This window comes from Sarcophilus harrisii, chromosome 4, assembly GCF_902635505.1.
Source record: "Sarcophilus harrisii chromosome 4, mSarHar1.11, whole genome shotgun sequence".
Classification (NCBI taxonomy): Eukaryota; Metazoa; Chordata; class Mammalia; order Dasyuromorphia; family Dasyuridae; genus Sarcophilus; species Sarcophilus harrisii.
The window spans coordinates 434,427,347-434,440,071 of NC_045429.1; the positions used below are offsets into that span (position 1 = coordinate 434,427,347).

A 12,725-nucleotide genomic window follows, 5' to 3' on the forward strand; every position below is an offset into this window, starting at 1 on the left:
AATAGCCAGGTGGCCTAGTACTGAGACTGGAATTAAGGAAGATACTTGTGGTGACATAGTGGAAAAAGTGCTGGAGATAGGAAAACCTGAGTTTAAATCTTGCCTTAGTCATTTACTATCTGTGTGATATTGAGCAAGTCACTTTATCTCAGTCTATTTGAAATTCCTTATCTATAAAATGAATGGGTTAAAATCATTAATGGCCTGTTTTCCTACACTCTATAAGTAGGAGTGCCACTTAGGGGGATGTTTTACCAAAAGAAATGGGCATGGATGACTACCATCAAATTCAGAGATGCTCTATCTAGCATCCCAAAGGGCATGTGATTATGGCCCATGAGTCCCTAGAGTAAAGGACTCTAGGTAACTGAAGATGGTGTGTACCTCAGATAAGGAATGGGTTAAGGATTGTGACCTCCTCCACTGACCTTTTCCTCCACCAAAGTTGTTTGTTGCTGCTCATTCCGAGGTTTACTCAGGCTGTGAGACTTAACATCATCCTCTGTCTGTGAACTGTGAAAGCAATGATATTAATAATAATGATGATAATAATAATAATAGTGATAATAATAATAATCGGAGCTGACATTTATATAGTGCTTTATAGTTTACAAAGAGTCATCCCAATTGCCTTGGTATTAGCCCCATCACTTTACAAATGAGGAAGGTGAAACTTAGTGATGTGGTTACTTAGACAAGGTCACATTGGACATTGAGCAATCCAGCCAGCTAGACGCATAGTGGAAAAAGTCCTGGAGATGGGAAAACCTGAGTTTAAATCTTGCCTCAGTCATTTACATTTACATCACCTGTGTGATATTGAGCAAGTCACTTTATCTCAGTCTGTTTGGAGTTCCTTATCTATAAAATGAATGAGTTAAGCTGACAGGTCTCCTTCATCTCCAGATTTATGATCCTATAATCCAGGTCTCTTATTCTGAGTCCAGCATTTTTTTTTTTTTTACTACAATCTAAGAATCTGGAAGGAAATTTAAGGACCCTTGAGTCTAATCTCTTATTTCAAAAGGGAGAAGACAGATCCAGAGAGCTAAAGTGACTTATTCATCCTAATACCATAGATAGAGCTCTAGATGGGAACCCTGAGGAATCTGATGTAAGTGACATGAAGGTTCTTTCCAGCTCTACATCTGTGATCCTGAGGTTTACTCCAACTTCTTCATATCACAGAAGGGGAATCTGAGCCTCAAGAGAAGTTAAGTAATTTATCCTGATGCTGACTTGTGGCAGAGCTGAGACTAGGACTCAGTCAATAGTCAATTAACAAATGTTAATTTTCTACAATGTGCACAGAACTGTGCTAAGCACTAGAGATACAAACACTAAAAAACAAAAAATAGTCCCTTCCTCGAGAAGCTTATACCCACTAGGATTTCACTCTTCTCTAATGCAATATTTATAAAAGGGGAAAGGGAGAAAAAGAGAGGAAGAGAACCAAACCCAGTGGACAAAACTGATAATCACAAAGTGCCAAGTAAGGGGAAAAAACCCAAACCAAAAAACCCAAAAATATCCAAGCCCAGGGTTCATATTCTACCTCTGATTCTCATTTCATTTTACTTGGGTCTCAGTTTCCTCATCTACAAAGTGAGTGGATTGAAATAAATGTTCTCTGAAACCCTTTCCAGGTCTTAAAGGCTATCATCCTATGAGGTCTAGATTTTTTTGAATAGTCTATCATCCATTATTGTGGCTAGTTAAGAGCTGCCTCTATTTGCTTCATTGGTTGTGGGAGAGAATCCTCTATTTGTCTGCTCAGCTGACTGTTTTATAAAGACTCACCTTAAAAACATTTCAAAATCTCAAGCATTATCCAAGAGTTTAATTTGACCAGGCATGGCACACATAACACATTTCTTATTCATTAAAATAATGACAATAGCAATAATAATCCAATGACGTTCTACAATGTTTCATCATGATGTGGAGTTGACCTTGACTTCCCAAAGACTAGAATAATAATAATAATATTCTTACTTCAATATCTCAAGGATCTGTAATTTTGTCAGCACATATGGGTATTCTAACTACCAACATAATTTGCAACTTCTTAATGACTTAGTAAACAATCTTAGCAAGTTGCCATGTCTAAAAAACCATCACCCTGGGGAAGAGCTTTCAGAACTTAGCTAAAATGGTTTTCAGGTGACAGGTAATGTAGGAGTAGCTCTGCATCGAAGCCTTTCTAGCATGGGACAACTCTAGATGGGGCTCAGGCTGAGCTTAAAGACATCAAGAACCTCTCCATACCAATGAGAAGAAGTGTGGAGTATTCCAATGCTCTTAGTATTGGACTTGGAATCAAGAGCCCAGGTTTGAATTCAATTCTGCTACTTAGCTGTGAAAGAAGCAAGGCAAAAAGAGGGGAAAGGAATGAAACCCAATGGACAAAATAATTAGTCCTAAGGCACCAAGGGACAGAATAGAGAGTGTTAATTCTGAAGAATTCACATTCAAATCCTGTCTATCTTTTTATACATACATGTGTGTAATCTATACCTATACATGTTTATAGATATAAATACATATATACCCTCAATATATTTTTCAAATATATGTGCATAATATGTATATTTCATATTACATATTCCATAGATGGATATATTCTTGTGTTTTCCATTAAAATGTAAGCTTCTTGGAATATGAAACAGTAGGACAGAGTTCAATATTTCAGTATTCAATATATGGATTTTTAATGCCCAGCAGAGCACCTGATACATAGTAGGCATTTAATAAATGCTTATTGACTGATTGGTTGATTTATGAAGATCATGGGTTGTGAACAACCTATTGAGAAAAAATCTAGGCCAATGAAATCAGAGACCTTTGGAAGTATCAGAATAATCACAATATTAGCTGATATTTAGCAATCAATTAATCATTTATTTTACATGAGGGGTTTATAACCTAGAGGTTCTTGAACTTTTTTCCCCCTTTTAAAATAGTTATTGATTTATTGCAATGCAACCAATTTCCTTTTAAATTCTACATATTTTCTGTGATGTTTTTAAAATTTTGATTTTGAGAAGGGGTCCATAAGCTTTCCCAGACTGCTGGCCAAGGGGTCCATAGTTTACAAAAGGTTAAGGACCCTAAATCTATATAGTGAAATGCAAATTACCAATTCCTCTTTCCTAAGAAATCTAAACAGTCTTCACCAGATGTTTGTTCTTTTCAGCTTTTTCAAAGAAGGAAATAAAATTGGTAGGGCATGACCTGTTTAATATATATATATATATATATATATATATATATATATATATAATTTTTATTTTATTTTTGTCTTATTCCACAAACTAAAAATAAAATAAATACAAATTTAAAAATTGATATCTTTTGTGTCTAATGTCATATCAATTTTGGAAAATCTATCTTCTTTTCCTTTATTTGTTTTTAAATAAAAGTGCTTTTTTTTTTTTTAAAGGAAAGCAGTTCTGCAAAACCAACCAGTACACATTGATTGAGATTGATCATAGAGAAAATATCGCACATCCAACATTTCCCACCTGCACCATAAAAGGAGGCAGGCAGGCAGGGAGGTGCATTTTCTCATCTGTCCTCCAGGCTAATGCCCTCACCCTTGTACTACACTCAGTTTCTTTTGGTCATTATTTCTTTTTCTATTGCTGTGATCATCTTGTCCCATGTTCTGGTTCTTGCTTCTTTCCCTTCAAATTATTGCATCTACTCCTATATCTCCAAATTCTTTACAGATTTAACCTATCTTTTCAACAGAATTTTGAGAGGTTCTTCTAGCACGAGGCTAGAACTGTTAAATTTTTGAATGGAATCCTTTCTTTCAAGAAGGGAGAGGAAAGTCGGTGCTATCTGAAATCTTTACGGACGTGATCGGTTGGGGTTTGTGGTTTCAGGTTAGCATTCTTGGCAAAGGAAACAGAAGTGATGTAAAGAATAAAGAAAACCACAGTTCAAATCCTTCCTCTGATACTTAGTAACTGTGAGACTCCACCCCCTCAGAGTTTCAGGCAGTTCAAGGAAATAAATTATAGGCTTGTTGCAATAGATGCTGGCAGAGGTGAATTCTTGCCATTTACAGTATCCTGGCCAACCCCACAAGAGTCTGTCATACTACTGCCTTTTTGTAGGTGTTACCTTATCACTTACATGAATATCAAACTTAGCTGATGGGCTCTGTTGGGCCCCAACGTACTGTTTTACCTTTATTATAAGTGACTCACTTGGTGTACTATATGGTGCAGCCAAATTAGCCTCATTCTTGCTGTTCCCCACACAGAATACTCTATCTCTGATTTCTGGACTCTGCTTCATGCCTGGAACATCCTCCCTCCTTACCCCTGCCTCGTAGAATTTCTGGCTTGCTTCTCCAGGCTATCAGTAACACATTATTAATAATTTGGAACATGGGATAGCACAATGAATGAGTATTGATTCTAATGTTTGAGGACTTGGATTCAAATCCCACCTCAAATGTTTATTGCCTGTATGTCATCCTTCAGTAGGATCCAGGGATGCCCTCACCTAAGGAAAAGCCAGTACAGGAAAATCCAGGCAAAGATCAGAGATATACATTAAGAGATGATTAGTCATTCATCAGAGTATTCTTTTCTTTAATAATGACTCATTTCCAAACTGCTTTAGGATTTGCAAAGTGTCTATCTCATAACAACTCAGAGGTGGGGTGTGTGTACCCATTATACAGATGTGGAAAGAGGTTTAAAGAAATGGAGAGATTTCCTCAGATGAACAGCTAGTCTGGGGTAAGATTTGAATTTAGGACTCTAAGTATAACCTTCTGTCTCTCATACCATGTATTCCAAAGGAGTGCAGATGGGAGAAGAGCATCAACAAAGCTTTTAGGCGGCATGGTACAAATATCAATGGAGTCAAGATCTGAATTCAAATCCAACCTCAGACACACACAAAATTTGTGACCCTGAGCAAGTTAACGCTATTTACTTCAGTTACTTAATCTGTCAAATGAACTGGAGAAGATAATGGCAAACCACTTTAGTATATGTGCCAAGAAACCCTCAAATAGGGTCACGAAGAATTGGACAAACCAAAATTACTGAACAACAACAAAAGCCCCATCTTTAATGTAGGGAGATAGTCTTCCTGACCCACTAGTTAAATTCTCTTCAACAGCAGGGATGGATTTGCTCAGAGTCCTTCATAACTGACTAACTCTTTTGTGACTCAGAAACAGTTAGTCTCCGGGGTTTTGTCCATGTGGTACTGAAAACAAATTTTTGTCCATGAAAAAGTAACATACAGACCAAACCAGTGATCTTGACTTTATTAGTATCTGGCACCAAGAAATGGATCAAATGGATCACAGATCCATTTATAGATATATATGAAACATTTTCATGAATGAAATACACCTAATTTTTGCAGTTAATACTCTCTACTTTTCAGACTATACTTTGCCTAATGAGATTACTTTTCACAAAACTGAAAAAGCTTCAGGATGCTGAAATGATTTCATCTCTGATCAAGCTTGTCTCCACAACCACTCACATATGAGAGGGAACCATGTATGACTACCACAAAAGACTTTATCTTGACCAAAGGAAGATGGAAGCTCTCATGTTCAAATCTTGTTTCAGCCACTTACTACCTCTGGGATTCTGGACAAATCATTTAATCTCTTTGGGCCTCATGTTTTAAAATTCATAAATTCATAGGATTACAAAGAATTAAATTATATTGAAATAAAGATGCATTTTTTTCCTATCTGAGTTGCGGGAACTCTTATAGTTCTCAAGAACTCTTATTCAAAGGTAGCTGAAACCTTTATTGTTGGGAGTTCCAGTAGGCTCAACTGATTAAGCTGTATTATTATTATTGAAATATTTCAATTTGAATTTATTTGATTTATATGATTAAGCTGTATGACTTTGGATAAGTCCCTCTCTGAATTACAGTAGCATTTTTGTGCCTAGAAGAGTGGGGAGCTCAAGTGGATGATCTCTAAGCTTCTTGCCAGCTTTCACAACCTCAGGTCCTTTTGTACCCTACTTATGCCAGCTCATGCCCTTTTCCCTGTCCCCTCCAGACCTGTTCTGAGGTTCTGAGCAGTTCAGTGGTAGCTGGTGGGCTCCCCAGAGAAGGACCCCAGAGTCTGGAAAGTACCTGGATCCATTTGCACAGCACATAGGATGACTCCCAAAGATCCTTTTAATCAGCAGGCACATCCTTGGCATGGCACAGGCAGAGCTGACCCCTTCCCTCATGGTCCCTGTGACTGGAGGAAGCTGGGCTGGAGCAGAGCAGCTAAACTTGGCTCGGAAGCACAATGGTTCCCTCTCGTTGTAGGGAGCCCCTCCTCTTCTCTGGTTTTATAGTCCTCCCATAGGTCCCCTCCTCTTTCCCAAGGGGTGGGAGTGGGGGGGGGGAGGGATAGGAGCAGGAGGAGTGGACAGAGACCCAGGGACTGCCTGATTTAACTCAGGAGGAAAATGCAGCTGTGTGGGGCTGACATTTGTGCCCTCAGCTGCCCAGGAAAATCTCCGATACTGATAACTGGCAGAGTATTTCTTGGCAGTCTTAGGAGAAGAAGTTATCAGAGAGGAGGCTAGACTGACCTGGGAGAGAGCATAGACCTGCTCATTCCCTCCTCCCCACTGAAATGGTATGGAATACAGGAGAATAAGAGATCTAGAGCTGAAAGGGAGGCAGGGGGATCCTGAGTCTACAGCTAGAAAGGGAGCAGACGATCTTTGATTTAGAGCTGAGAAGAAAACAAGAAAATTGTGGGTCTAGAACCAGGAATTGGGCAGAAGATTAAAGAACTACCGCTTGAGAGGGAGTCAGGGAGTTCATGGGTCTAGAACTGAGAGGGAGGCAGATCTAAAGCTTGAGAGGAAGGCAGGGAGGTTGTGGATCTAGAGCTGAGAGCTTAGAGATCACTGATTGAGAGTTAGGAGAGTCTTACTACTTAATCTAAGCTCCCCTCCTCCCATTTAGCAGATGACTAAACTGAGGCTTGGGGAGCCAGAGGGAGTTGGCTACTGTCTTACAAGTAGCAAGGGATAGAGTAGGGATTTGAACTCAGGTCCTCTCATGCTGGAGTCAAAATTCTGCACACAGTAGTCGTTTTGTTTAAGCATTTTAGGCCTGCTAGGTGTTATGGTAGATACAATCTGAGGATTGGCATCAGGAAAATCTGAGTTCAAATCCAGCCTCACAAAGTCTCTAAGCAAATCGCCTCTGTCTGCCTCAGTTTCCTCAATTAAAAAGTGGGGATCATAATAGCATCTCTAATTCCTGAGGCAGGAGATCATGTTTGTAAAGGGCATAGCACAAGTGGATGAACCTGAGTACTGTGGAAATGGGGAAAAACATCTTCTCCCCAGAAAAAAATAACTTCTGAGCCACCAGAGAAACAGAGCTATAATGATGTGTAAATAGAAACCCTCAATCATATTTCCCCACTGTTTACAGGCAACAACTATATGAGCAAGATTCATTTTATCTTTAAAGAGGTCTCTGCCATCTTAGAGATTCCTGCCGATGCTAAAAGTCTCATAAGACTAATCATACAGAAATGCATTCCCTCACTGGAACAAACCTGATTTTTGGCAACACTTGTGACCCCAAGTCTTACAGTCTTTCCCCCACTTCCTTCCTGTCACAAACTCCCGCTTATTAGCCGAGTACTTTCACTGAGCCCCCCAAACTGCTCAAATCCAATTTGTTTTCTGAGAAGCTGCTACCAAGAATAATCTTGGTTTAGATGAAATTCTTTCTCTTTTAATTTAGTCACTCATGTTATTTGATAATGCTCCTCCTCTTGACTCAGGAAACCAAAGGTGGGAAAATCCCATGACAATATATATATATGATCATTTGTGATAGACAGCATGGCCACTGACTTTTATATAGCACCATATTTCCACAGTGGCTGGGGGTTTTGCCGGGGCTCTATATTCTCCATGATCACTGTAGGAGACTTCTGTATTTGATTTGATCTTCATAGCAATCTCATGAGGGAGATGCTATTATAGCCCCATTTTATGGATAAGGAAACAGACTCGTAAGAACTAAGTGACTTGCCTAGATTGTGTAACTAGAGATTTTATGAAAAGGAATTTGAACCGAAGTCTTCCTGACTCCATACCCATATCACCCTGCCCCACTTCTAAGAATTGAATGGTAAATTAGGGAGACAAAGGCTTAAATTGCGTCTTAGATACTAGTTGTACAATGCTGGGGAAGTTGCTTAAATCCAAATGACATTGACGTCCTAGCCCTCCATCTCCTACTGCTCTGCATTTTCCCTGGCTATCTTCCATGGCCAAAATGCTCTTCTTCCTCAGCACCACTTCCTGGCTTCCTTGAAGTACCAACTCAAACCAAAAACTTACCATCTACAAACCTTACCACAAAGTTTTTCTGATCACACATCATGCCAGTGCCTTCCCTCTGTTGGTTATCTCCAGTGGCCCATCTCTGGTCCGTATAGAGTTGTTAGTCTGTTGTCTCCTTCATTAGCCTGTGAGCTCCTTAAGAGCAGAGATGCTGTTTTGCCTTTCTTTGTACCCACAATGCTTAGTAAGAGCCTGCTATGTAGTAGCAATAATAAATGCTTCTACCTCATCTGTAAAGTTGCCATAATAGTAGAACCTATCTCACAATCACAAATGTAAGGATGAAATCAGATTATAAATATAAAACACTACATAAAATGTCAGATGTTTTGTGTTGTTATTAATGTTGGAATATAATAATAATAATAAGGAAGAAAGAAAGGGAGAAGGAGGAAGAGAAAAAGGAGGAGGAATAGAAAGAAGCAAAGGAGAAGAAGGGGAGGAAGAGGAGAAAGAAAAGAAAGAGAGGAGGAAGAAGAAGAGAAGAAAAAGGAGGAGAAGGTGGAAAAGAAGGATGAGGAAAAGGAGAAGAAAAAGAAAGAGGGAAGGAGGAGAAGGAGAAGAAGGAGAAAAAGGAGGAGGAAGAGGAAGAGAAGTCCTTTTTGCTTAGAATGATAGGATAAATCTAGAAGGGGATTAGAGATCATTGGTTAACTTAGTGCTACAAAAGAACAAAAAAGCCTGCCAAGACTTGTCGCTCCCAAGGAAACTATGGGTTGTTTAAGGACAAGAAGTCTTATCATATTTCTTTTGGCTGTCATCCAATAAACATTTTTTGATGGCCTTCGAGGTGCCTGGCCCTGTGCTAGGTGCTAGGAATACAAAGAAAAGAAAAGCATAGTCCCTGCCCTCATAGGGCTCACAAGGGCAATTCGGAGTGTAAACAAGTCTAATATTGAACATATACTATTTTTTAGTAGGTGAGAAACCAGACATGTAATTTCGTCCATTTGTTGAATTTCCTAACACCCCGATTCTGTCAGATCTGATATAGATCAGCCCACATTTGCCACCGATCCTCTTCGGGAGTTGCTTAAAGGTTTTAGGATTGAGACACTAGCCCAGGGTCACAGAGCTAAGGAGGGATCCCAGGCAACACTGGAAGATCCATGTTCCTTAGCTCTCCTGCCTGCTCTCTCAGTACCCCTGCTCACCACTGCTCAGTGAGTACGTGATAGGAACCCAGAAGTGAAGTACAAATGCCTTTTGGCAGATAGAAGCAGGCGCCTAAAGTCCAGGGGAAAGATCAGATCTGGAGACATAAAGCTGAGTCATCAGGAGAGCTGTGACAATTTCAGACCAATCAGGAAACCAGGAAGAAATGAAGGGGAATCTCACCTGATGGATTTGATCTTGGTTTTCCCCAAATTATTATTGATGTCTTTGTCCTCTTCAAAGATGTACTGAGAATTTTTGGCTCGGAACAGGTATCCCCAGGGGCAGGACATTTTCGAGTCTGGAGCAAAAATTCTTCCGTTTCTCAGATCTCACTCTTGGCTCTACTCTCAGGTAGGAGATGACAGGGCTGAGGAAGGGAAGGGACACTTTGGCATACAGTGGAGAAAAAATCCATGAAGGCTTCCAGCCCTTCCTAGGTCTATAGCTATAGAACCAGAAAGGAGAGGAATACCTAACATTTATTTATTATTACTTAGTATTATAAAGTTTACAATATTTGTTAACTTATTTGATCCTCTCAAAAACACTGTGAGTTAGATACCATTATTATCCCATTTTACAGTTGAGGAAACTTTGCTGAGACACATTAAGTGAATGGCCCAGAGTCACATAGCTAGATAGAATTTGAATTTGAATTCAGGTCTTCTTAATTCTATGCCTAGCATCTGAAGTGCCTAATTACCTAGAAATAGAAATTCAGGCAAATTCTTTATTTTATAGATGAGCAAGCTGAAGCCCAGAGTGGGAAAGTGTCCAGAGTCACAAAGACAGCAAGTGTGTCAGTCAGTGCTCTCTTAACTCTAGCAACCCTTTGATCATATCATTGTTTTAAAAATGTTGTTTTTCTCCCCCCCTCCCTTTCAAGTGCTTAAGGAAGTCATATTGTGAGTAAGAAAAAATTATTTTCTTTCTTAAGCTTTTGCCAAATAGTCACGTTAGAGGTATTTTTTTTTTTAAAAGATTGGATCTCCCTATTTTACAAGGCTAGAAGTACAGGAGCCACCCATGGGGCCAAATCCAGTGCTGATGGGCAGAGCAGCTTTGACAAACTTCATTTCCAATCTGGGCTGGTTCTCTTCCCCTTAGGCAGTCTATTGATCTGTGTTCCCAGGGGTTTACCAGATTGGTGCTGAATTTAGTAAGGACACCTACTTGATTTTCTCCCTAGCTCTAAACTATCCTCAGCCTCCCTGATAGCAGGGATTAGAAGCATATGCCAGCACACCTGCTTTACAAAGACTTTGGTAACAAAAACAATCCCAAATGTGGAAATTCCCTCCGTTGATTAAAAAAAAAAGGTAATTAATCCGTAACTGTAAGTTACATGTATGCTTTGGTTGAAAAATCAGTAGGGATTTTTTCATAATTAATCTGACAATGACAAAATTGGAGATGTGAGAGACTGTTTAGTCCAACCCATAATTAAGGCCAAATTAAGAATATTCCAAGCAAATGGCTGTCCAGATTCTTCTTGGAGAGCTCCACCGAGGGGGAACTCACTATCCCCTGAGGTAGCCCATTCCTCTTCTGGTGAGCTAATTGTTAGAGGGTTTTGTGGTGAAAAGCACAAGATTTGAAGCCAGATGAACTTGGTTTGAATTCCAGCTCTGTTTCTTACTTATGATCTTAGTCAAATCTCTGGACCTCAGTTTCTTCATCTGAACAATCAAGAGTTGTGTTCAATGGCTACTAAATTTTCTTCCAGCTCTGGATCTGTGATCCCCAAATTTTAGTCACCCAGTTTTCAACCATCACTTATCAACATTACAATGGATGTTAGACTTATTAACTAATATCAGTTATGGTCTCTTCCCTTCATTTCAGGAATTTTCATTTTTTCAGATAACTTTGGTAATTACTACCTCTTGTTTCCATTTAAAGTTATGGAGCCTGGAGGAGAGGGAGAAGTTCTTGGGAAGAGAAAGTAGTCAAAAAAGAGCTAGATGTGAATTTGGAGTCAAAGAACCTGGGTTCAAATTTCATTTCTTCGAGACTTGGTCAAGTCATTAGAACTCCTAGTTTCCTCCTCCGCATAATGAAAAGATTAGATTGACTTAAAGATCCCTTCTATTTCTATGACCCATGAAACTCAGAATTGTGTCTTTAAAAAAAGAATCAAATAAAAATGAACTGATGTAGAGGGAAATGAGCAGAACAGGACAACAATATACACAGTAACAGCAAATATTGTACAAAGAACAATTGCGAATAACTTAGCTATTCTCCAAAATATAGTGATCTAATCCCAAAGGAGTCATAATGAAAAATGTTATCTGCCTTTTGAGTAAGAACTGATGGTATATACTCAGAATATGCTCAACATATTGAGTATATACTCAAATAAACTCAAATGTAATACTCAATATTATTGAATATATTCAAAACTTTAAAAACCCCAAAGAACATTAAAAATATTTTTACATGTAATCAGCGGAAATGCTATTTAAAAAGTTAAAAACAAATGAAAACAAAACAAAAAAAGAAGATTATAGAAAAAGAGCCAAGAAGGGAAACCAATACTTAGATAATACTCTAGAAGGCCTGCAGAATAGTGCCAGTGGGCTCTCTAGGCTTTCCAAGAATATCCCCAAATATCTATGACAGCTTCAGCAGACAATTTCTCATTGAAAGAAATCTGAGCTGAAGCTTTGGTTGTTATTTAAAAGGACTTAACCATCAAGCCTGGAGCTAGTAAGTTCTGTTTTTAGGTTTTCATATTAGCTTTAAAGTTGGCAGCAGAATATTCCCATTTGTCCACTCAGTGCTTTCAAACTACCAACAATCAACCTCTCTCAAAGAGAGTGTAGTCCTGATTCACTGCTAATGTAGATGGCATGCTTTTGCAGGTTCCCCGACAGGACTTTGCAGGTAAGAGCAGGAAGGGAGAAAGGTTTTTTACCCAAGAGCCTGAGCTGCAAGAAGTCAAGTGGGAAGCAGCTAGCTTCCATATTCCCTTACCTGGATGGGATGGTAGAGTGCAAATATCACAGGCAGGCTGTGAATGCCAAGGTCTCAACCCTTCCAAGTCCAATAGCACTTGTGCCCTCACCAAAAGTTAAAGGAGTATTTATACTCTCCTCTGGGAGAGCAGTTTTGCATACAACCATATTTCCCCTTTTCATTTCAAAAGGGAGTGTCTCATCTGGCTGAACTGTTAGCCAATTTATGATGATG

General features: G+C 39.1%; 1 protein-coding gene across 1 annotated transcript in view; it reads right to left on the reverse strand.

Annotated features, from left to right (window-relative positions):
• Positions 1-6,301, reverse strand: part of NOS2 (nitric oxide synthase 2) — a 42,903-nt gene extending 36,602 nt beyond the window's left edge. The window contains exons 1-2 of the mRNA XM_012549794.3: positions 6,136-6,301; positions 429-513 (exon numbers count right to left, since the gene is read on the reverse strand). Of these exons, the coding sequence (XP_012405248.3) occupies positions 429-513; positions 6,136-6,236 (186 nt within the window). The 5' untranslated portion in view covers positions 6,237-6,301. The remainder of the gene's footprint in view (positions 1-428; positions 514-6,135) is intronic.
• Between the last annotated feature and the right edge of the window lie 6,424 nt (positions 6,302-12,725).